At 39.7% G+C, this 27,095-nt stretch overlaps 1 protein-coding gene across 1 annotated transcript in view; it reads right to left on the reverse strand.

Moving 5' to 3' along the window:
• LOC124154781 (alpha-catulin) overlaps window positions 1-27,095 on the reverse strand; it is a 204,882-nt gene that overhangs the window by 101,698 nt on the left and 76,089 nt on the right. The window contains exon 2 of the mRNA XM_046528668.1: window positions 21,709-21,913. Coding sequence (XP_046384624.1) covers window positions 21,709-21,913 — 205 coding nt within the window. The remainder of the gene's footprint in view (window positions 1-21,708; window positions 21,914-27,095) is intronic.

The following is a 27,095-nucleotide window of genomic DNA, read 5'->3' on the forward strand; positions in this document are numbered from 1 at the left end:
CGACGTCATCATTTACAAACCTATGGGGTTTTGATATAGGGTTCACATTCAAGGATGGCACTTAATTGTCTTGACCTATCACGCGTAGGTAGCTGCAAGGGATGTAAATCCAGTGGTCTAGTTATTTCAGACTCGAGTTTTAAAAACGCTTGGTCTCTTCGAAGCCCCTAGTTTTGCAAGAGCTAAAAAAAAACATATGTCAGCATTTACTTCTGTCAAACACAAAATGATTTCAGATGGCCATCATCTTGAGTGATGCATGAGCTACTGAAGGAAAAGAGTTACTTCTGGCTCTCCTCGACCTAAATCTGGCTTACGTCGATCTGATACCAAAGTCCCCACCCAAATGATGGAAGCCTTGATCACCGAAGGAACTCTTTCAGAGATTTAATTTTCTCTTCTAGTGGGACTCCTTGGCTTGAGTCTTTCTCCCACAGCCGAGCGCGAATTTGAAGCACCTGATTAATTGATTTATTTTACCGACTGCCTTTAGATGGAATGGCAGGATAATCGTGTTTCAGTTGCCATTGAATATATTCAAAATATTATTTGTCACATCAATGCGTTTTAAACAATGAAGCACTAAAAAGCACCCAAGCGCCTCTTCCGAGATTAAAACCATATTACATATACGCTAATCTGAGGAAATTCATGTGGAGAGAAGAATTGGCCTTCTCGGTCATTACGTTAATACAAATTCATCAATTGAGGATCACTAAATTTCGCACTTGTGCCATTGAAGTGGTGAAAAAGTGGCCGAGCTCCCAGTAGTGGGGTGGAATCGAGCAAGGTGTATTAATGCACCTGATATATAGAATACTTCCCTTTAAGTGGAGACAGTCGCAATCACGGACAATGGGCTGCACATTGGAGAGGCAGGGCCACAAGAAAACACAAGGCATGTGCCCGCCCACTTGGAAATGATTTGCGCAGTAGTTAGGAATTTTCAGCGCTTCTTATCAAGAGACCGCGCTTTCAATTCTTTCTTTCCTCTTTCCATCACTTTCCTCAAGCTGTTTTGGACGCGTCACTCTTGCCTTATACGGAATTTTCCTCTCCACCTTGTCATCTCAAACGTCATTTCCATCCAAGCGTATCGTCTAGGCAATTCAATTAATATCTTTCCTCGAGAAAGAGCTCGAGTTTCTCCTCAATTGTGACTGCGAAGCCTTAAGGAGAATAAGGGAGAATGTTTACGATGCGATTAAATGGCTTCCGAAGCTCTACCTTGAAACTCCTCTCCCTCGCGATTCACCAAATTCCCTCCTCTCGGCAGGAAAAGTAAAACCGACATGATATCTTCATGCACCGGAGAAAGGATAAGACTGCTGCTGCAGCTTACACTGAGAACGGGGACAGTATGCATGGGCCTCTCCTCCCATGTATCGTGTTCTTGGGAAACCAGCCATTTCTCTCTGTCGAGAGGATTCCTTCCAGCTCATATTCATGAGCTGAGGAAGGTGGAAAGGCAGAACAGATATCCACAGCCCTCGAGGAAAATATGCCACGGAGACTACACCTTTGTACATTAGAAAATATAAAATCACAAATGGTAATTTCCACACTTTTATATATAATTCCACGGCCGACTATGGTTTCGACACTCTGTCATTTTCAGGGAGAAGGAGCCCTTGAAAATGGCATAGAAAGTGGAGTTAAATATTAAAGTGTGGAAGTTACTATTCGTATTTTATATATTTAATCCTGGATATATGGCATTTCCACCAAGCCTAGCTTGAAATGATTTCAAAAGACTTCGCCCTAAGCCTGAAGACCAGAGTCACACACAGCCAGTTCCTAGCCTCTTCGGCGATGAGGATGATGACACAATGGCCACATTCCTACTCTGTTAATCGTTGGAACACCTTATCTCAGGACGATGCACAGCCAGAATAACAGTCAGGACCCACAGACCCATAGATATTAGAGCTATTAAAGGTGTGGGTAACTTTGGGACTGGCGAAAAACGATAGTTTTTAGGAATAATCTTGCATTTAGTGGATCTGAAATGACAGGAAATGAAAATCGCACAGCATTTTTTCGTATAATTTGTTTTTTTTTCCTGGAGGAGGAGGAAAAGCAATAATAAGGAATGAGGTCGTACGCTAAGACGTCAATCTATTTATCGTCAGTGTGAATTCGCACCAAACCTGTTATTTATGGTTCCTTTCCATGGGAACCAAGGGTGATTATTAGCCGCAGAAATTTATGAGCTGAGCGAAAACAATCTGTATAACTCCATTAGCCACATCCGCAAAATCGAAGCCCATAAAAATAATAAACTCATAGAAACATACCCTATTCTTACTTTTAAAAATGGTATGTAAGTCGATATTTAATTGATTTACTTTTAGTCTCCGTAGGTTAAGCCGGGAAGCCTACTGGAGCCGAGTATCGTTTTCAGATGGCGAGTCATTTCGAGCATGAGAAAGATAATTGTTGGTCAACTAATTATGGAGATGAGAAATTTCAATCTAAGTGGAAATGGTGAGATGAATTATAACTCAAAAGGACGATTCCATTGAGCTACAGATGGGCCACAACTCCAAAGTCAGGAAGAGCAAGATGATTTAATAAAGTCTTGTGCGACGTCGACAAGTCCAAATGGTGGTCTGTGAGGGCGAGTGTCTGGCCGTGTCTGAGTCCACTGACCCAAAACCACTGACGGAGATACCTCTCCGCACAGCTAATTCCCCTTGCCCATCGCACGAATGCACATTATTTGGCTGGATACTAGGCTGAAATTTTTCCCTTCCGGCTTTCACAATACTCTTTTCGTGGTTTTAAAGTGGTTTCGTGGTTTAAATCTCATGAAAGTACAAAATAGATACCTGATATTACATTCACTGCTAAAAACTACATCCATCCCGTTACAATCACTCAAAATTTCATTAAAACTGAGGTTGAACACCTGCAATGCACTTTATAAAATCGAAATTCCCCACTCCCAGGCTTTGACGAAGTTTGTGTAAGTGGGAAATTGAACTTGGATTAAATGCGATTCCCAAAGATGTCCTGGCGGATGAAAATCGGTCGTATTAGTAAAAATGTGCCGTGGATTTTCCAAGGTTTTCAGCTTTCTTTATTGTACCACACTCCAATGTGCCCGGGCGAAGGCTTTAACTCAAAGTCTCCTCATGCGAACATTAAAAAACTGAATTGGAGAAACCATTAACGGTTACCATTCACTTTGTCCTCACGCACGCACTAGAGGGAAATTTACCGTCTTTCTCCTCACTAATCATTTGATCTTTGAAGTACTGCTAGCGCTGAAGTAGGGGAGACATATTAATCCTTGTAAGCAATCAAAATGTATAAAATATGCCTTTAACTCAAGTTTTTTTAAACATGGGCTTGACAGCGTTAGCACAAGAAAAAACTTTTCGAACCAATTTTGCTTTGCTCCATTGGTACAGTAACACGGAATCCGAAATTTCCAAGGACTACTGGTGCCTAACCACCTATTGTACCTCTGTTATTACATAACGCACAAAAAATATTTAGTGGAAACTTTACTGTTTTAGGAACAAAATTATTTTGACACACTTCTTACTCAAAGACTGAAGCGAAATCCGGATCTAAAAGGAATACTTAGTTAGCTTCCGTCAACTCATAAGATGGAATCCTTCAACAAAAGTCACTGGAATATTTTAATTGGCAAAACTTATAAGGATATAATATTATAGAATAAATGATTTAAATTTACAAGCAACATTTGCTTCAACTTATAGGAGTAGTATGATCATTGTCGCTTGATAAAATGGAAGAGAAACAATAAAAAAATTGTATATCTATAAACAAGATGAATTCATGGCCATTTTCTTTTCCCGATTGGTACCACACTTTTAAAACGCATGGTTTTATTTTCTTAAATTATTGACTATTATCTTGCTATTTTTGATATTCAACTTGTCAGATTTTTTCCCGGGACGATTATTATGATTATGCTACGTGTTGTGTGGATTTTGTAGTTAGAGGAAAACGATGGGAATACTTCTACAATATTGCACGGTTTTTGCCTTTTATTTGCAGTGAAAGTCTCCAATACCAAACGCCGAAGTGAAGCAGCAGTTTATGCAAATTAATGAAACCGTATAATGCTCCACTTACAGGTAAATTCTGTTGAGGGTGGGCTGTATACCAAAAATCCCCGAGGACCATTGTAAAAAGTTGCCAACAAAATATAATCCCTTGAGCACATTTCACTTGGAAAACCAACACCAGATACCTAAAAGAAAAGAGCACAGTTTGAGTTGTCTCTCGGGGAATCAATTTTCAGTTTTAATTTTACTTTGTAAAAGGTAATAAGTACTACTTTTAATTGGGACAAATGACGGCAAGCGAGAAGGGGGAAATATTTCATTCCGAATCTTCCGTATTTTAGGTATTAATCGAATAAGAGAAAAATTGACCTTTATATATTATATCTTTCAATCACTATGATGTATTTGGACTCATCGTATGCTTCAAAAGAAACTTCGAGTACCGTTGTGACTAATTTCTCTGGAATTTCCGAATAAATCCAACTTTCGCTGTTTGCACGTCATCAATGGCTGATCAATACGCCCAGACATCGTCCCTTCGCCAAATCCTCCAATCACCTTACTCGAATAAAACAGACGCTGTGATATAATAAACATTTATGAATATCATATATGTTTACAAAAAAGGTTTTTTTCCATCATTCCGTCACTGCACCTACGCTGAAAAATATTGTATCATTTTAAACTTTGGATCACCGACTTCTCACGGAAAATACAATCTCAAATTTCACTGTTTACCCATTAATGTGACTTAAAAGTTTCGATTTTTTCCATGACGACGATTACTCGCTCAAGGTATATCGACTCCACACATGTTTTTATTCTAAACTTTAAAAAATTCATAAATGTCTTTAGTCTTCAGTCTTTAAATGCCTTGAAACCTGACCCAGGTTTTCCTTCCCTGAAAATGAATGAACGAGAATGCATTCTTTTCCAAAATAATATCGTCTCGTCAACACTAAAAACTAGTTGAGAGGAAAAGGAGCCACTTTCAATCACAGCTTGGAGTACATTAGAAAATGTTGTGGTGGCTGCGCTATCAACACTTGCAGATTCACCTTATTTCGCCGCACTGAAAATACCTGCTTGCCGTTTAAATTCTGGAACCAACCGGAGCTTTCACTAAATATCTCGGAGCGATTATCACTCTCGTCTTTTTGTACAGATTCACCATGAACTTTCCGTATGTGTAGACCGCTTGGTTGAAGTTGGTGCGGCTGAGGTCACTGATGTTTTAACTTCGTCTTTATTCAGAATAAGGCATCGTGAGTTTAAACTTCCGCGCAATATCGCTTTGACGCTCTCCATTTTCAAAGCAATTTACCTCTTTCAAATCCTCTTCTAGGTTTATGGTTTTTCTTGATAAATTCTTGATTTTTCTACACGCATTCCTATTCTTTGCCATATTCTCTAGGTTTTTACTCTGTATGGCTCTAGCTAAATCACCTTCTACTGCTGAACTGTATTCCTGAGACGCAGAAGGCCTACGACCGCGGGGAGGGAACGAAGCCATTGTGTTTGAGACACTATAGCGGACCCTTTTATGTGTTGATGCTATTCATGCCCAACTCGGCCACCGCTCCATTTCTCCCTCGTGAATACCGATGACCTTGAAGGCTTTAGCGTAGACCCTCTACCTGGAAGTCAATCCCGACTTGGAAGTCAAGCCCGATAACCTATGACGGCAAAAATACGTCTCAAACCGTATTGCTGAAAAAAACTCATTTCCACTAGCCCCACGCTTAATTAACGATCTAAATTATTTATTATCATTCTGTTAAGGAGACGAGATAAATTACTTCGGTAGGCCGGCTATCTGGACCCAATGACGAGTAATACTTTTGGCCATTGCACAGCAATGGATTTCGATTAACATGTAAACAAAAAAGAAGATTTGAGGCAAGAAATAACATTAATGTGCGTAAATTGATAGAAATTTCGTGTGTACTTGGCGCAAGTTCACGTTTTATCACGAGAGCGTTTAAGATTTTTGATTAGGCTACACTGCGTTGCAATGTTTCCCCGAGGAACGAATTTGCGCTATATCGAAATTGCGCTATACGAGACAGGGGTGTATATATACAATCATGCAAATGGGAGGGGTATATTTATGAGTCGGTGGAAGTGGGAGAGGGTTTGGGGGGTAAAGGATGGGGGAAGGGGGTGGGGAGGTGGTTGGGATACGTAAGGATTTGGGGTTCGGTTGAAGGTTTGAGAGGGGGGAGGGCTAACAGCGGGGAATGACTCAGGAACTCAATGTCATTCAAAAGATTTTCCTTGCGTTTTCTCCTCCTGGTGATATGGGAGCTTAAGGTAGCTACCTACGTAGGTAAAGAGTCATACAAAGTTTTCAAGTGCTTCCCGAGAGACCGTTTTAAATTCTGTTTTTATTCCCTAGTGACGCTTAAAAAATTATTTGACAAATCATTATATAAATTGGACCCTCTTTTTAGATCCGGCATTTATGCAATCAGCTGCAACTCATGTGATTCAACATATGTAGGACAAACTGGTCGGAATTTCAAAGTAAGGACAGCAGAGCACAAAAGATGTTTCGAGAAGAAAGACACCAAATCCCAGCTAGCCACTCACCTTATCAACGAGAATCATTCATGCAGTTTCCAACCTAAAATACTGGCCTTCGAAGGAAAAGGACGTCGGCTCGACGCACTCGAGCAATGGGAGATCACCAGGAGGAGAAAACGCAAGGAAAATCTTTTGAATGACATTGAGTTCCTGAGTCATTCCCCGCTGTTAGCCCTCCCCCCTCTCAAACCTTCAACCGAACCCCAAATCCTTACGTATCCCAACCACCTCCCCACCCCCTTCCCCCCCAGCTCCTCTCCACTTCCACCGACTCATAAATATCATCATCATCACTGGTCAACAATCCTAGGATTGGTTTGACGCAGCTCTCCACTCAGTTCTCCTATCAGATAATCTTTTCACTCCTACGTATTTCTTCTCTTTCACATCTCTCTTTACTTGTTCCATATATTTTGTTCGAGGTCTTCCTTTTCCATTCTTGCCTTCCACCTGTCCTTCGACGATTGTCTTCATCAGGCCATCATGTCTCAAGATGTGGCCTATAAGGTTGTTCCGTCTTCTTATTAAGGTTTTCATGAGGTTTTTCTTCTCTCCTACCCTTCTTAGGACTTCCTCGTTACTAACTCGGTCGATCCATTTGATTTTCATCATTCTTCTGTAGCACCACATTTCAAAGGCCTCTATCCTTGCTTTCTCCGCTGCGGTCATTGTCCATGCCTCACTTCCGTATAGGAGCATACTCCAGATGTAGGTTCTTATAAATTGTTTCTTTACATCCATATTTAAGTTTCCCGCTGTAAGAAGGTCTCTCTTTTGGTGGAATGCTCTCTTCGCCTGGGCTATTCTGCTGATAATTTCTTTCTTGCTTCTCCCGTCACTAGTTATCTTGCTTCCCAAATAACAGAATTCATCCACTTCTATCAGTTTTTTTTCCTCCCTATTTTAATGTTGGTCTTGACTTCTTCTCTTCTGCTGCATACTAAGATCTTGGTTTTCTTCGTGCTTATTTTCAGTTGATATCTACTCATTACCCTACCCATATTAACCAGAATATTTTTCAAATCCTTCTCTGTTTCTGCTATAACGGCTATGTCATCGGCAAATCTTAGCATGCTTATTTTTTCTCCATGGATATCCACTCCCAATGCCTTTTCTTTGATTTCCTTAATGGCTTTTTCAATGTAAACGTTGAAAATTACGGGTGACAATGTACAGCCTTGTCGCACTCCTTTCTTAATTCTTGCTTCTTCACAGCTGGGCCCTGATTTTATCACGGCTATTTGGTTTTTGTATAAACTGTGGATGATTCTTCTGTCATTATAAAGAACCCCAATTTCCTTTAGGATTCCAAGCATTGTGCTCCAATCCACGTTATCAAATGCTTTCTCTAAGTCCACAAACGCAACGAATGTTGGCTTGCTCTTTTCCATTCTCTTTTCTATGAGCAGTCTTAGGGCCAATATTGCTTCCCTTGTGCCTTTGTTTTTCCTGAATCCAAATTGGTCCTCATCCAAGTACTCTTCTGCTTTTCGTTCTATTCTTCTATAGATGATCCTTGTCAGTATCTTTGATGCATGTGTAGTAAGGCTTATGGTCCTAAAATCTTCGCACTTCTCCGCTCGTTTCTTCTTAGGAATAGGGATTATAATGTTCCTCTCGAAATCCTTTGGTATCTCACCTGTCGTATACATTTCACTAATGATTTTGTATAGCTGGCTCAACGTCTTCTCTCCTGAATTTTTGATTATTTCTGCAGGAATGTCATCAATGCCAGACGCTTTATTTATCCTGAGGTCTCTTACAGCCGCATCAAATTCCGATCTTAAAATTGGGGCTCCCATGTCATCGGCATCCACTTCCCTCTCGTTTTCGATAGCATTCGTTCTGAGGCGACTTCCTTTGTACAAATCTTCCAGATATTCCTTCCATCTCTTCCCTTTTTCTTCGTTTTCAATCAATAGTTCTCCGTTTTTGTCCCTAAGGGTATTACATCTTACGCCCCTTTCCTTAAAGTGGTTCCTCACTATCCTATAAGCGGCCTCTACTTTTCCATGTTTAAGATTGTTTTGCACGTCTTTGCAAATGCTTTTCATCCACGTTTCTCTAGCCTTCCGCGCTTTACGACATATTTCGTTCCTTATCCTCTTGTAACGATTCTGTCCTTCCTCTGTTTTCGCAGCCTTGTATTTTCTTCTTTCTTCAATGAGATCTAATACTTCCTGCGTGATCCATGGTTTTTTCATAACGACTCTTCTTTTACCAAGAACTTCCTCAGCTGCTGCCTGCAGACCACTTCTAATGGTTTTCCAGCTCTCTTCGATTGGTTTGTTTGTCGTATCCTCTCCTATTTTATTTTCTACAGCCTCTTTAAAAGCCAGTTGATGCTGAACCTCCCTCAATTTTTCAACCTGCCATATGTTTTTCACGGCTTTCTTCAACTTTTTAAATTTAAGGTGGCATTTCATCATAACTAGGTTATGGTCACTATCGATATCTGCCCCTGGATAGCTTTTGCAGTCCTTCACCTGGTTCCTGAATCTTTGTTTCACTAGAATGTAGTCGATTTGGAATCTTCTACGGTCTCCTGGCATCTTCCACGTGTATCTTCTTCGCAGGGGATTTTTGAATAAAGTGTTGGCAACCACTAGCCTGTGCTCCGTGCAGAATTCAAGTAGCCTTTCTCCTCTTTCATTTCGGTTACCCAACCCATATTTCCCAGTTATTATTCCGTCTTGACCTTCTCCGACGACAGCGTTCCAGTCCCCTAAAATAATAAGATTTTCTTCCCCTCTTACCTGCTTGATAACTTCCGCTATATCTTGGTAGACATCTTCTACTTCTTCGTCTTCATAATCTGACGTAGGCATGTAAACCTGTACCACTACAGTAGCTACGGGTTTAGTATCTATCTTCACCATTACTATCCTTTCATTAAACTGCAGGTAGCTTTTAACACGCATCCCGGCGCTCTTTCTAAGCATTATGCCTACTCCAGCATTACCATTTAGCGATCCCGTGTGTATCATTCTGTAGCTTCCACTCCAAAAGTCTCCTTCCTGGGGCCACTTCATTTCGCTGATGCCTAATACATCGAGGTTCATTCTTCGCATCTCCACCTTCAAGTTCTCTAGCTTACCGCAGGTGCGAAGTGATCTGACGTTCCATGTTCCTATCCGTAACATTCTATCACCTTTGACCGATGTACCCTCTCGAGTAGTCCCCGCCCGGAGATCCGAATGGGGGACTAGTTTACCTCCGGAATATTTTACCCGAGAGAATTCCATCATGTCATTATATAAATTGAGTGGAGTAGCTGTGACTCCTCGGGATGATAATGTGGTGGTTTCCCCTTGCCTTCCACATCGCAGTACTACAGCCGTTAAAGTAAATGTTACCACGCCCGTAGTGGAATGTGTGTCGCTGTACCGACCAGTATGGTCTCCACCTTCGCACATGTGAAGAAGAGCTGCTGCCCTCTCCCCCGGGTGATGAGAGGCATAATTATTGGCGGCCCCCAGTCGCCAAGTCACGGTATCTTCACAGGTTTTGGTATCTTTTAAATGGCCTACCTTACCCAAGGGAAGCCCAATACCCCCTCAGAATACCGCCGCTTTTTGTCCACGACTGCTTATTCGACGAGAGAACTCGCTTATCTCGCAGCTAACCTCTATATCTAAAGGTCGACCCACCATCCGCAACCCGGTGGACGCACTCGGTGGCTTTAAGCTCAGCCGCGAGCTCATAAATATACCCCTCCCATGTGCATGATTGTATATATAAATATGACTTCTTGACGAAAATATGGCATTTTGTACCTGATGATAGCGAAGCAAGGTCGCTGAAACGCGTCGTACCAAATAAAATTACTGTGGACATGCACTAAGTTTGCTCTTCATTTATCATTGTATCATTATGTTCCACAACATCTCGCCGAACACCGTTGAATATACACGTCCTCGTTATATTCTAGGTTCCTCACCACTAGGGACCTCATTACCGCTATTGTCTCTCAAGTTAATTTTCTTTTTCTGAAACCAAACTGATCGTAGCCCATATAAGTAATCGTTTCTATTCTCCTCCATTAATCTATTTGAATCCCTCAGTACCACTTTCTAAAATTCGACCGATTTCTTTCCCTGGTCGTTTCGCATTCCTTATCCATATTCTCCTGTTACGTTTCCATCCCTCCCCTCCACGAATGAGGTGTTTCAGTCCCTCATCACTGCTAGATTCTTATGCTACACCTCGTCTACTTCTTCTTCCATATGATTGCTAGTCGGCATGCAAACTTGTACCGCTACATGTTAGGTGGGTCGTGTCTCAATTGCTACCACTATAATCCTATCGGTTTCCCTATCTATACTTACCACTCTCTTAATCAGTCTCCCATTAAATACCAAAGCTGCCCTTCGTTTTCTCCCCCCCCAACCACAATATCCACCAATCCAGCACTCCCCAATATCCTTCCACCTCACTTCGCATTATCCTCCTTTCTCCATTTCCCTTCTGAAATGATGAGGAAAATGATGAGGCTCATTTGATTGTACTCCATGTTCTCAGGGAAGGGATAGTTGATAGTTTCCAACTTCCATGCCAACATTTTTTTCGTGACACCATCACGTGGACTAACTTTCGACCTATCTGATCCCACCGGGTGTAATTGAGAATTAATACCGCTAGCACAGCTCTATGGGTTATCGGAACGCGCAAGCCTTTCCATCGCGACAAGGTTGTAGTTCCAAGGAAAGGTGTACCTAATTGGCTACTTAAAATACTGTTTTCACACAATCGGAATAACAATATGTTTCAACTCTTATTGCAACACTTGGGACTGAACGTAAAAATAGCGTAACTGGAAGCTCTCCCAACAAATATTTCTCTTCGATTCACTCAAAAATAATGTAAACAAGAAAAAGATGTGATTGTGCACTTCGTATCAGAGACTTTTACACATAAATATCCTTAAAGAAATCCCTAACCTTGAAATCTATAGAAACAGTTTTTTTCGTCACGCAACTTATTTTGTGAATTTGTGAAAGTGTTGACACTCAGGGAAACAATTCATTATTTACGAATTCTGGACAGCGTGGATACATTTCTTTCGACAGCCAAATTTTCAGGGAAGCATTGAAAATTCACGTACCTTAACTTGTGCCGCAATGGAAAGAGGCATGTTGTCCGATTATTAGTGACTTCACCGCCATTGCATTCAGGGCTGGTGCGTTCTGACAGGTCTCGCAAGTTTCCATGGTGATTTACGAGGTATCGTAGGAAAACATTCAAATAAAAAATTCACTGCTTCCTTAGTGGGTGCTTTCCATTTATCGACACACGTCGACACGAGTCGACTGATTTGATGAACTGATTTCCGATTAATAAAGCCTCTCAAATAATGAACAACAGAAAAGTAATGACCAATGATCTGCCGTCGTTCTAACAATACAATTTGACAGAAAAATAGGAAAAGATTCTGCAGAGTATTCCAAGGTAGAATTTATGTCAGATGGTTAACTAACACATTAAATTCATGTGCAATACCTCACGTGATTGAATGTCTTTGTTTGAGGAATTAATTTTGGAGAGTTGCTCAAGCTAGATGATAAACGCAGTATTATCTACGCTGCATAAGCATAAAATTTAAAAAATATATGACGGAATACACCGAATTTTTGGAAAACACACAAAATGTTCTCGCCGAGATGATTTTCATGGGCAGATAACGAGTTGCATGAAAGGCCACTTAAAGCGACATGCACGGAATGAAAGAGCAACCTGTTATTTCCCCCGCAAATGCTTTTCGCGGTAATAGGAAATGAACCGATCTTGACACGCAACTCGCGTGACTTGGTTCTCTTTGCCAAAAAAAAGGTTCAAAAGAATTCTTTTGAACGAAAAAACAACATAGTGGATGTATCAGAGCGCTCATAAATCTCTTCATTTATAATTCTAGTCCAGAGCTTGATGAAAAAAGGAGGTGTTCCACTGGTAGACAACAACAAAAAATCGATTACCCAAAACAAATTACATCCGTGAATAATCCAATAAACCATTAATAAAAAATACTATTAGTCATCCAATTCCATTTATGATGAGGACCCTCACCATGTTTTTCGGTAATATACCGCGCTTAGTCCGCGGTTTTATCGGAATGAAAAGGTACAAGGGGTTCAAATATTTTCTCTATTAAATACATCTCGAGTAAAACGAGACGTATTCATATTATTGTTTTAATCAGTAATTAATTACATTACTATAATCGACGGTTACTAAAAAATTCATTACATTAAAAGGGAAATGACGCAATTTTCGAGTGAAAGTAGCTTATTTTGAGGTGAAAAAAGAACTACCATTTCCAAGTAATTTCCATCCTTTAAGGCGCAACCTCTTCTGAATTGTAGGAGCTAGGAACAAAATCAATTTCCCATGCAAATATTAAATTGGAGCGTCATTCTAAGAGCTGTGGTTGTCAATATGGCCGAATACGCAATGTCTTAACTTCACTGAGGGAGAAGAGGAGTATCAGCATTAAATTATTTACAATCCAGAGAGAATGATCCGTCAATGATATTTAACAGTAGTAATAGATTATTTCATGGGCCAAATTCGATAAATGCCATCGCATCCGAATCGTTTTCACGCATATTCTTCACCGGTTAGAATTATCCATTGATCCACCCTGCCATACACCCGCAACCATCTGCCCCGCCTCACCGCTGCACAGACATCCGTTTCCAGCATTCCTTTAGACCGGCGCAGTACTTAAACGATCTCCATTTCCCATGGCACCATATGCTTCACAAACATGACACTCACACGTAAACTTGAGCGTAAACTTTGTCGTCGCACGCTCCCTCCTTTCCCCGCCCCCTTCCTCACCCCTTTCACTCCACGCCCCCCCCCCCTCAGCCATTTAGGAAACAAATTCATGGCGGCGGGATCCGAAGGCGTATCAGTAGTATTTCTGGTAGACGAGGGGAGAGAATTGGGGAAATTTGCACTTGATCAAAGTAAAACAGGTAGTATGGCATATCACTTGAATTAAAACGAAGAATACCGTGGCAAAATGGTTCTTATTACTACGATTCTAATCAATTCAGAAGGTAGATAGAAATTCATTGTTTAAGACTCACATCCAACGAAGGCCGTAGCGAAAGGGGAAGGGGTCAAGGGTTCCATACACCTTCGCCACCTTCGAAACGGTAGGAAGGTAGTATTTCAGGTCCGTCCCCACTAAAAATGCATTCCCGCAATTCTCCAATTAAACACCCCCAAATATTTCCTTGCATCGACATAATAGCCAACTTCATGAGTGATCACACGGCATTGCATTTGGACGATATTCTATTTTTTAAAGAGAAGAAGGGGTTTGTTTACCTGGAGTTCACATTTTTTACATTCGATTGTTTTACAGCGCTAGAGTTCGTTCTTAGCCCTGCAAATATTAAAAAAACTATCGCTGAAATGCAAATGATTCTGTGACTCCATTAGCGTTACTGATAATTCCTTAGCCCATTGTAAATTGCGAGTCTCTCGTGAGCCTGGTGAAGCATTTGTTTACTTCTCTTCTATTTACTGTAGCGAATGTAGTGTCCTTTCCCCGATGAAGTTTTGAAAATAAACAGGAAGAGTGGAACAGTCACGTCTACTCTACCAGGCCTTAAAAAATTTCCAGAATTTGCGATGAACAATTCTTCACTCCAAGTTGGTTATGTTTTTTATGCCAAGATTGGTTCCATGATTTCAATGAGGAATGAAATCTCCTCGAGTTTGAGAGTGTCCGCTCCTTTTCAAATGCAATGGGAATCAGCGAATCAGCGCAGATATGAATGGATGGGGTGTTTTCCCTCTCTCTCTCTCTCTCCCTCTGTGGCCGGCCGCCGCGCTGTTTTTCCGCCCGAGGGCAAATTGCCGCGATCATCCGAGCGAGGAACCGCCGCTGACGTCACGAGCGCATTTCTCTCGCCGGCTGCTGCTGGGTAATTTCGGTGAACGTTTCAATTAGCGAGCATTTTCCTAGAAGAGGGGATTTAGCAGTCAACAGCAAAGGAAATGGACCACGAACACAACTAGGTCACTCATAGTAATTTACCATAAAATTCGTTTTGAAAGTAGCGACGTAATAAAAAACATAAAACCAAGGGCGAAATTTATTCATTAGGTTTAGCCGGGATTCAAAGCCGGACACCCTTATTCCCGGTGTGGTATGCCACGAGTTACTTACGCCAAGCAAGCCATCGCGGTCCAACGCGAATTTCAGACTGAATTTATGGAACAAAGTTTTGTCGTCTCAAGTGCACAGTGTGTCGGATGTGAAACGGATGCGGTGCTCGCTCCGCCACTGTCCGAGAAATAAACTTTAATGTTTCGATATTCAAAGCACTGCATGTAACAAGTAGCTCCCCTCAACACCCCCCGAGATATTTGATAGATAATGTCTTAGGCGCATCCCCACCAAATAATCCCCCCCCCCACTACAAAAGGCACTCCCCTCCATGTGCACACCCCAAATTTCGTGTGGTGTAACTGGTATCATACCAGACAGGCGATCGGGAGATCCAAGTTCGAATCCCGGTTAAGCCAAATTATTATTTAATGTCGAATTAAATCGTAGATAATTTTGCACCGCGCGTGTGACTGCGTACAAAGTCTCTTGTTCCTTGCAGTGGTTCAATAACATGAAAGAGAAGCAATAGCCTGAAAATCCCTTTTTAGCCTATTTAGTAGTATTTTATGCCAGGAGTCGAGAACTTATAGCAGTACCTATACAAACAAGTTCCAAACGATATTCCTACTCCTAGATCTTCGCTGGCATTAATGCGATGTTTCAATATTCGAAGAATATCAACGTCTTAATAGGATAGTTCAAGGACAATAACTACGATAGCAAATGACAATTTTCAGATACATTGAAAATAAAAGCTTCATGAGTCGTAAGATGGCAGTATGAAACCGAGGAATATTAGATTGAATGCATTCACTAAAATTCACTTGTCACTGGATTGCTTAATGGCTTATCTAACAATAAAGCGCAATATTCGAAAAATAAAATATCTTTTGTGTACATTGCAGAATATTACGAATGGAATCATCAAAGCAGGACTTACGAAGGAATGGCAATTAAAGTTGAATAAATGAAGTTGATTTAGGTTAAATATTCATGTATGAAGGTAGTAAAGCGGAATAAATTGCATAAAAATAAAAGAGCCCGAACCAAGTTTTCTAAGCAACTTATTTCATGATCATCCACAACGCGATTTGAGTGTAATGAATTTGTTTATTTATACGGGCATTGACAGCGGTCTTTGATGCGTGCATTGAAGGAGAATATAGAAGTCCCTGACTGAACTGACATGGGTGAATATTCATTCCAAATAAAGTTATATTTTCAATAACATAATTAAGGATTTTTGCCAAAGGCTAGACACTAGACAGTCTAGGCTAATTGGAAATATAGACAAATGTCTACGGTATGCTAAACGGAATTTAGGCCATCACCGAAAAGGAACATTTGAATTTTCGCTAATCTAGGGAGATAAAATCAACAATATTCTTCATATAAAGCAATTCCGATGTTTTTTTCGGGTTATACATTATTTTGTCTGTCGTCATTTAAGTAATCTGACGAAATTTCGATAAAACAATGAAAAAATATAATACTTTTTTCATGATGTATCCGAAGGAAAGTTGGCTGGGGAGACGCAATGGATGTAATGAGAACAGCTTATCTGCGACCGATATTTGCCGCTTTCGATGCGAGCTTTTTTGAACCTACCCGATTGACCACTTATGGGAAAACTAGGACATGACCAACTCCAGAGATGTAAGCTTCAAGCGAATTCTAATAATAGTTTCTCCTTTACCATAACCGCACCTCGTTCCAACGGCTGCATGGTAACATAGGCAATGTGCTTGCTGCATGGATTTAATGGAACCCAATAACAATCATATTGATCAAAATTTCAATTTTAAACTATTTATTTAGCTACGTATGAATGTTTCAACCCTTTGAAATCCAGCCAGAATTATACGTGCGTACACTTCCAATTGAATGAAGAATAAAAGTAAATATTGCAGAACTCCATTTGAAAAGCATTGCATTATTATACAAAACAGCAATTTCTGATATTTTTACGTGATAATAGTTTATCGTTTCACTACGCTCGTAACTGTTTCAATACAAGGGAAGTCCCTAATGATCATGAAAGTAAAATTAACGTTAAATTTGGAGCTGATTATATCACCATTGCAGAGAAAGCTTGCGATAAGATTCTCATTGAAAAAGATTAAGCTATTTCCATTGTTTTATTACATTATTAAATTTTCCGTCCTAGGAGGCGGTGGCGTACACTCTTCTCATGCAAAACTGAAGGTGCCCGGTTCTATAGGGAAGTACACTAGTGTTTCAAATGCACCAAACACATTTTTTAAATTAGAGTTCAGGATAACATAATGTCGTAAAACCACAGTTTAAATCCTAATAGTGAATACTTGATTCGAGATAACCGTCTGAAATATGGAAAAATTCAAAGGCCGCTGAAACGGGTGTCCATGTTGAATATTGGCCGTGACGTCACAAGGCAGTAGCAGAAGGCAGCTTCTACGCCGTTTAGTTCTACCACTATTATTGCATAGAAAAATTACTGAATTTGAGGGTATCCGTTTTTTGCTGTCATAAAATATCTTCAGAATATGTATGTGGCTGCTTCTCTTTTGAGTACATTACTTCATCATTGCGTAATGTATTATTCAATTACGTGTCAACTTCAAGTTTAGAAAGATTTGTGCGAATAGCACATTGAATCTTTAATAAATAGATGATGGTATTTATTTTTCGCTGGGTATATTTTGGCACAATGCCGTTTATCATGCCAAAACCTTGTTTGTAAGAACTGAGTCAAACTAATAAACCTATTTCAGACGTTTGCTGCAAGACTTATTCGTTGCGTATGTATTCACGCCGGCCGGAACGTTCGCCCTTCGCAACTAGAATCATGGGATGTTAGCCTTATTTCCGCGCTGGCTGGTTGTTGCAATGGTTCGCTGTCCAGGATGGGTTCAAGAAAAGTTAATCTTGGTTCGGAGAAGGATAATTCCAACGATTTATAAATGGTATACCAAACTTTGATGTATTTATGGTCACTGAATTTTTGGAAAAGGAGGACAGGTTCAAAGCTCCATAGAAATGCGAGGCGTTAAGGCTAACAAGGGGAGACCACGTGCCTTCCTCCGTCTTTTTCAATTAGGGCCTTAGTTAGGCTGTAATTAATTAATTTTCATGTGGTACTTTTCACAAGTCATATATAAATCCAAAATATCTTCCATTACCTTATTATTCAGTTGGGGTAGTGGGAGCGTGTACAAATTCCACCACGAGGACCATGGATCAAGACTCCGTCGTGGCATTATATTTTGTTGTCTTCATTGTGATCATACGGCGTCAAGTTTATCATTAATTTTAATTGCAGCAATCATAGACTGACAAAAAAATTTTTTATCATCATAATGGCGTTTAGGTATTTTAGCAGTGTCTTTACAAACGCAGAGATACCTACGACGACTACAAGGGTTGGTTTGCGCTAAATGTTCATGTTTTCTTTGCTTATACTGACCAACTTCCACATTAAAAATGGAAACCACTCTTGCAAGAGCACATACCATTAAAGGGTCGCGGCAAGCAACAATATGCGTACAGACATAATTAATAAGAACACAAAACGAATATAAAATGCCATATATCTCGAACACTTGTAATTCACATTACTCCAAAGGGAGTTTACTTACTCAGTACCCACCTCAGTATCTACTACTCATTACCTACCAGTTTACCTCAGTAGCAGTGCTAAAAGAACCATTCCGAAATATAATTTCAATTAACAAATAAGATGAAATAAAAGTTGATAACCCTGGACCGGGCGCACTAGCGTATAAAATACATCAATCTATGAAAACCAAGGATTTCAACATTGTACGTACATTCTGGGCTACAATGGTCTCGTGTATTCCTACAATGTACTTTGACTACCTATATTACGAGTTTTCAAAGTTACTTTTGTATTGTATTTGTATTGTATTGTAGCTATTTTTTTAGATCAGCAAGATGAACCCGTCACCAGTGGAGTATAAATTATGCCGCGCGACCTGCCGTATACCTTTATATCTGTATCACCTATAAATGTACTAATTTCAACAAATAAAGATTAACTTTAACAAAAATCGTATGTTATCATATATGCACATATCATGGGCAAAGTACGCATTTTGCCCGGACGTGTAAAATAATAGTCGCGCCATAATTCGTTAACCAAACTACTTTCAGTTTATACATTACATAGGTCTACGCGGAAGATGAACACACTTTCTGATATGAATGAGGTACCTATTAAGTAAATTATTATAATATAAATATCAATTTGATCTTACAATACCTTCAAATGATCTTCAAAACAGAATATCATCGATAGGTAAGAGTCAGGAGCAGCCTTGAACCATTTATTCCGTATGGCTTGTGCTTAAGGTACGGGAATGAATATCTTCTCCAGGCTTTTGTTTCGACGTCGAGATGAAATTTGGAACAAAAATCATTTATGTACAATTCTTTTTTGAATTCATGTTTTCCGTACTAGCCGCCATTTTTAGGAAGCAAACTCCACCGATTCCCGGAAACTCTCGCCGCACTAAAGAAGGCGACGGAATACAGCGATACTCCACTGGTGACTACTGCCTTGTGACGTCACATCTCAATCAAGATGGAGACACTGTGTTTCAGCGCAACATGAAATTTTCCGACTATCAAAACGTTTTAAAGTGCATACCCCAGATGCAGGAAATAAAAGTGACAATACTAATGTTTCTTTTTTAGGCTAAACTTTCAAATTCAACAATAAAAAAATTAGTGCACTTCCCTATTCCCGCGTGAGTAGGTTACCTCTACTCAAAGCATGAATGATCATGATCACTCATCATTATGTGTGGTAGAGTCTAATAGCGCAGTTTCTTGGGCGTTGAAAATAAATATGAAAAATAAGATGGAGATAAATTTTAATTTAAAAATAACAATTCGATGGATTTAAAATACCTTTTATGTTAAAAAAAACAACAAATTTTCGAAATAATGGTAGCTCGTTAAATTTCCAGATTAGCGTAAAATGCTGTATCAAAATCAGGAATATAAAAGAATAAATTTATTCATTACGAAATCACGGCTTCAATCATTACTTAAGGTAAATTAAATAGATTGTAACGACTTGTTTACGCGGCCACTTATTTTCAATTAGCATTTTACATGTCTTTTCAATTAGCTACATGACTCCTTGGGTGAACCTATTAGCGATTTGCTAACAATTCATTTGCGTATAAGTGATATTTTGGGGCGCAGGATGAGCTTGTTACTCCAAGTAATCTAAATTTATCTTTTAGAACAAAGTTGTGTGTTTTTTTTTACTTTTACAATAGATCAAGGAAATCCATTCATTTCTATAACTAGTAATGAAATAATATATCCATCAAGAATTTTTTACCAACAAGAAAGAAAAGGTAGTTCGTATAATCTATATAAAAACGTTAAGGAGAAATTAAAAATTTTCATAATGATTACGTTTTTCAGAATGGAGCCTTGAGAAAGGTAATGCGAAGAGGACGTTCACTTCCTCGTTATCTTACTGAGACAAAAGTATTCCGTGGCGTGAAAAGTATTTTTACCCTGCCATGGAATATTTTAGAAAGAGTATTTTATCATATTGTTCGGAAGAAGTTATATTGAGAAACCGTTTAAGAGAGCAGAGTTTCAATGTCTTCAAATATATGTCGCTCAGTACCTCGATCAATCGCTCAATACCACCAAAGCCAGCAAAATACAACCTGAATCAGAAATCCATTGAATATTTACAGTCATTTATTTACGGGATAAAAAAGTAAGTATGCCGAGGGTCATTGCAAACTCCCGAGAAAACACAAAATGAACAGCAGTCGCATGGACATGCATGATAAGCGATGAATCACTATGAGATCGCTCACCAATTATTTTCAATTTTCGATTGAGATGAGAGTTTCCAAAATACGCTTATTATTCCGTTTCTTGATCCGCCGCCAACTTCTCGGCGAACAATAGAAGACCAGTTTCAACCGTTTTGCAGACAATTTGATGAAATCATGAACTGCTGACGTGCGAATGTGAACCGCCTCTCCTCTCTCTCCCGCATCCGCCTCACCGCGGCGTTCGTTCATGTCTGCACGCGTGCGAGCGATTCCTCCTCTCAATGAGCTGTTCTCATTGAACGAGCCGGAACTCTAATGACGTCACAAACTCGTGAAGAGTGGGCGGCTACTTTCGCGGCTTTTTTATATTCTAAGCTTGTGAGTAAAAAAAAAGCAAGGACATTTTTTTATTCGCCATAACGTTACTTTGCTGTCATTGAACGATTGAACGGTCGGAATGAACCTGTATGTTAGTAAATGAATGATGGGATTAAGTCTCTACCAAAAAATCTTCCAGCTATAAAATACCATTACATGCCTAGCACATATAGGCACGTGTTCTTAATTTCAAGGGTGTCTTACCTTTTTTACTTCTTAATGGTGACGCTATCGTCATTGAACGCTGGAGTACTTGAAACAAACTCTGCGTTGACTAGAACAGCATCATTTTATGTATCTTATTTATTTACGACATCTGAAAAACAACCGTGACGTTTTTCTTCGTTTAAATCCATAAATGGCGTGGCGAGTTGCTTGCGTGTGCGTGCAACGGACGGCGTTTCGACAACAGCCTCAAAACTAACCTGGAAAGAGCGATAGAATATCCTGCGATTTTTATACTCAAGGTTTTGTGTGGCTGTTGGGAATCACATTTCCGCCTTTTTGCGAAAGTAAATGGTATTTTTCGCCTTTAAAATTTGTTTTACAGCGATCAATGGCCCGTCCAAATTCTTATACTGCACCGTTAGGGTAAAAGTGTGTGCGCGTAAATATCGTTTTCAGGATTATGGTTTCCGGAGCAGGAGATAATTAGCAGCTCCAAAAACACATTAACGACTAAAACAGAGGCGCGATTTGAGAATGATATTTAGGATGCGTGCAAATAGAGGAGGAGATTGGGACGTTGGGGGACTCACTCACTCACCCGCTGCCCTGGCCTCCTTGCACGCGTCGTACATCTCGTCCCGCACCTCCGGGTTGCCCTCGGCGATGCTCTCGCCCACGGTGACGAAGCGCTCGACGGCCAGGTTGACGGCCACTCCGACGCGGGCCACCGCGCGACACGACGGCGAGGGCACCAGCGCCCCCGACCCCCCGCGACCCTCCTCATGCGACACCAGCGTCGAGATCTGAAAACAACGACCACACACTCCAGTCAGACTCACACACTCCACAAGATTAAATAATTACAAGATAATGGCCCCTGTTCGTGAAAATGAGATTCCCTCAAATACAAGAGGGCCTCAACCAGCAAAATTGCCATTATCCGCGAAACGCTGCCGAGGGTATTCTCATTCCGAGGATAATTCTGTGAGAAATCAAAATAGTTTAAGGAAATTTTCGAGATTGTTGAAAGCGATTATTGCCTCCTGATAGAGGGCAGAAAGGCCGCAAGAAAATGGATTCATCTCATTTTCTTACAAAACTTTCTGCGCCTTGAACAGTCACATTGGTCATTCTATTTTATTCCTCCTTTATATACAACTTATCAATGTATGAATAATTACAGGGGGCATTCAGTCATCCGAGATGTACAGCCGGATTTCGAAGTCATCACAGAATAAAGAGCATTTTGAGTGCAAGAAAAAATAGTTAGTTGCGTTATTGGAATAAATCAAGGGATCAACTATCCAGAAGATACTTTTTCTATATTTTAAATTAATTTCAGACGGAGTTTGTGTGCCTGTGCGTAATACAATGGCGGACGCAAATTTTACGCTTTTTTTTTACATTAAATGCAGCAAAACTAACTTTTAAAAATATAAACGTCAAAAAATTCACATTACGTATTTAATTATGTGCCATGAAGAGTAATCAGAATAAAAAATCACTCGCGAAGACGATAGATACGTTATTTTATAGAACACGTGGCCGGGAGACGCAGCGCATGCAGGGCGTCGCGTCGGTAGCTTGCGATTCCATTAACGCTCACTTCAGTGCGATGACGCTTTTTCATGAAATTTTCCATGTTTTCAGCTGTTTAAATAATTGATCAATGATATTCATAAGTTTTGCAGCAATGCAATATCCTGGATATTGCGCCGAGTCAATGGAGAAGTATTCAATTTACGATGTTTCTTTTCACATTTTTCAGATAGACTTCACATTCACACCCATAAAACCAACATAAACTGTTGGTTAAAGAAGGATATATCATGAAATATACAATCGCGCTCGATGAGGAAACGCTGTGTACTTTTAACCTGATGTTGCGCCCTCACAGCCACAAGAGGTTCGTGCTGAATCGGGCATTTTCGAGTCTTTTAGAGTATTGAACGGCGATTTTCTTGAATACAAGTTTTCCTCGCACCATTTTTATTTCCAGCATTCCACTTCTGAGCCCACTAATCAATCTTATCTTAAAATTTCATAAACATCAAATCCTTTCTGAGGAATTGTAACTCAACCTTCATACGTATGTGATGCATGGAATGAATAAAGTAAAAACTGAAACATCGTCTATTCCTCAAGTAACAATCTCGGCCGCCATCGCATTTATTTCACGTCGCACCTTTCACCGCATATTAAATAAAGACATTGGTGGCAAAATGCTTCGATGGTGGTTTTGACGCGTTGCTCCTCTGTTAGTTGAAAGTGGAATATAACTAGCTATATAATCACATTGAGTCTGCGATCCACTTAGTAACTCAAGATGAAAATTTTTAAGCTTTTAAGATCTCCATGACATCAATTAATAGCCAAATATTCGTGGCATACTTAAATTGGCACTTAAAGCAGCGAAATCTCCTTCGGATACTAATGTGACGGCGGAATGCAATTGTCTTCATTTCATTTGCCGAGGTCTCTTTTGTGCACCCAAGTTGAACCGTTGCCAAGGCTCATCGGAAAGTGTTTGTCACGCCTAGTCCCTTCAAAATATGACCATTTAGATCCTCTTTTTAAGAGAGAAAATTGACTCAATATCACAAATACGCCCGTAACACTCAGCGCGACTTTTCTTGGCTAGTCCTTCAATATCTCGCACTTCCCTCCGTAAATACCATTCTCGATTTCATAATCGATGCGAGACTTCGAAGACAGCGATATGAGAGAATCCCTTCAAGTTCACGCCACAAGTTAGTTACGTCACTTTTAAACTCTAAAGAACTCCACACCTGAATCCTTGCATTAGTAACTATCTTTATCCTTTCTCGCTAGTCCACGCTTAAACTCACTTATGGTTGACTCACCGAAATATTAGTCAGCTGAGAAGAAGGGAAAGGAGAATGAATTATTATTCCTTATTCCTCATATCAATAAACGGTTGGAATCTAGGTACATATAGAAATAAATACGTACGTCTACCTAACTCAGCTCCCAATCGATGTCGTAAACGATGGTTGATGAAACAAAAACTGTTCGGTTAATACTTCTCACAATTTATTAATATTCCTGTGATTCCACATCTAACAAGGCATACTTATTTTAAGAATAATTTTACATCTAAAAAAGATTCATTGAATGATGAAATCCACCATTCAGTCAGAGTCTGGAAGTTTTTCCCGCAATTACTTCTGCCACTTAATTCTTTGTCAGAGCGCGACTCGGGTTTCAATGAATAATCATCGTCTTCGGGTCGCGCTCTGATGAAAAAATAAGTGCTTTAAAGTAATTGTGTATGTTCAGGAAAAACTTATAATGGAATACGACAAAGTAAATCAAGAGTGAGTGAATTTTGCAGAGTTTGGAATCTCAAGCAAACGAAAAACACAATTTTTGGACAGAGTGTTATCTTAATACGAGAGTTATATTAAAGTTACGATTATTATTTAAAGTATTTCATTATTTCCAGCAAAGCTGATGGGCTTCCGCGATGTAACTAGCTAACCATTCATGAAAATACCAACCACCAACCTCAACGAATACGTGAAAATTAAAGGAATGAAATGATTGTGCATAAAAATGCCTCTTGAAACTTACGGCGTAGTGATACAGCTGATTCCACTGAGAGTGCACTTGATAAACTGATGGAGATTTTGCGAGGAGCCAGTTTTGGGAGGAAGTTGGTCAAAGTCAATTAGATAAGATACGTAACATTGCAGTTACAAAAATTATTAATGATTAAAATTGTTTAAAACTCTTTAACTATCAAAAAAAAGTTTTTTAAGAAAACTATTCAAAACGCCACTTCGATAATATTTACATTTCATTACTCAAAATCATGCCAAAATAAAACAGAAAAGAAGAAAAGTTAGGTTTTCAATATAAAGAATAAATTTTGCCCACTCAGAAATGAATGATAATTCGGTATACTTGGCACAAAAATGAGGGAATCAACTAGATTTCTGTACTAGAGACTTAGGTCCACAGTTACAACCAAGAAGAAAGAAGTGGAACAGTATTGCTCCGGTAATAACCTTCATGTCTAATTCAGCGAGCGATAGGGAAAAATTTCCCAGAAAATTCGTGCGTACGACTTTACCAAAAGAATATTTTTCCTCATTTTCCTCGAAGAGTGTATTAGAGCTTAAAGCACTGAATCTCAGGCAATCACGGAAATATAATCCCACTATCTGACTCATCGCGGTGCACATGATGTAAATATTTAAGGATTATTTGTGGCTCTGTATTGATTAATCCCACGAATAGACTCGTTATTTACGTCCAAAGAATTAAAATATATCAGGCTCATGCATAAAAACTCCAAAGTCGGTTTAAGCCTTAGCTCCGAAATTCTTAACACCACAGGAGGGTCATCGGGAATTCGATCAAGGTGAATTTCGATAGCATTATGTTTTTACTCCAACAGGGTAGAAAGGTAATGATGCGGAATTTATATTCAGTTTTTTTCATGTTTATCACAGCTATATAAAAGATGGTTATAAAATATCTTTTTTATATCCAACGCGCTGATGATAAATACAATGTTGTGAGAAAACGCAGAAAATCTGCGCTAAAATACGAAGGCCGGGATAAAAAATACCATCCCTCAACTCTCCGCCCATAAAAAACTATGGTCTCCAAGGAACAAAAACGAAGCGGAGGTGGCAAACAAAGTCCAGCGCAGCCGTGCCACCAACTTTGCCGTGAGCCTTGAGCACACATACTGGCGAGCGAAAAGCGTACGTACGTAATTAATCATCCGAGGAAGAATCGACCTACAACTTCAGCTGCGGGAAAACCACGCGGTCGGACCGGCGCATATATGTAGTAAGCATATCCAACTGGGGAGTGTGACGCAACGGATGGGATGGAAAATAAAAGGGAGGGGGGGGGGGGGGGAAGGTGTGGGGGGTGACGCAGCCGAGTTGAGTGCGATATCGAAGGTTGTTGCGTTACGTCTTTAAATCTTGCAGATTTCTAACGTAAGCCCCAGACACAGGTAACTCCGATCGTCTGTCACTGGATGAGGGAAAGACTCCACAAAACAAGAAAAATCAGCAGTCAAAGAAACAACTGTCACAAAATTACGAGTCATTTTCTATCAAAATGTATTCCAAGTCGAAATATTCAAAATCAAAATTATTACAAAAACCAACGGCGATAACTAATAATCTCATAAGAAATATTACCAATACTTTGAAAATCTAAGTACAAAGCTGTGCCTGGCAGCATCAAAAAAGATTTTTTTTAAATCACTCCCCTATGAAAAAATTGTATGAAACTGTTTCAAATTTTATGCATTCTTATACATTACCATGGCAATGTATTAAAATTTGAAACAGTTTTATACAATTTTTTCATAGGGGCTCCTTCAGTCGGCCGAAGTGCAGTCTCCTGGGTTGGAGACATTCCGCCACCCCATTCCAGAGGGGAACTAACGCGTCCTCATCCCGACTCGCACTCGTCTCGGTTGCCACGACGACACCTCTCTATTACAAATACGTAGTCCCATAACAAATGGAGCCGCCATGTTCCAAGATATCCGCAGCCATCGCCTCACGTTTTCAAAATGAAATATCTCTCTAGAAAAGACTTTCACGTGTGATATTGTAAACAAGTAATGCTGATTTATTTTATGGGAAGGAGACCATGTATGAAAATAGTTCGGGTAAATGCATTATTTTGTAAATTTGACCACAGTTCATCTTGGTCAGGTGAGTTGAGCTGAAATTAGTTTCTAAAATACATGCTCTCACTCAATCTCAACTTGAATCTGAGATCTGTACCATTGAGGTAGAGTGAGAACTACAAATTTGAGTCATATTATGGAATTCAGCCCTAATAATACACTAAATTATGTAATAACGCAGATTAAATCATGCTACCTTCGGAAGAACATAATTGTTTCTTTCTTCTGATATTTAAAAAATTCACCTTGTGGCAAAAGAAACATTAAATAAAATTTTCTGAAAAATATTGAGTAAATAT

Source organism: Ischnura elegans, chromosome 1, assembly GCF_921293095.1.
Source record: "Ischnura elegans chromosome 1, ioIscEleg1.1, whole genome shotgun sequence".
NCBI lineage: Eukaryota > Metazoa > Arthropoda > Insecta > Odonata > Coenagrionidae > Ischnura > Ischnura elegans.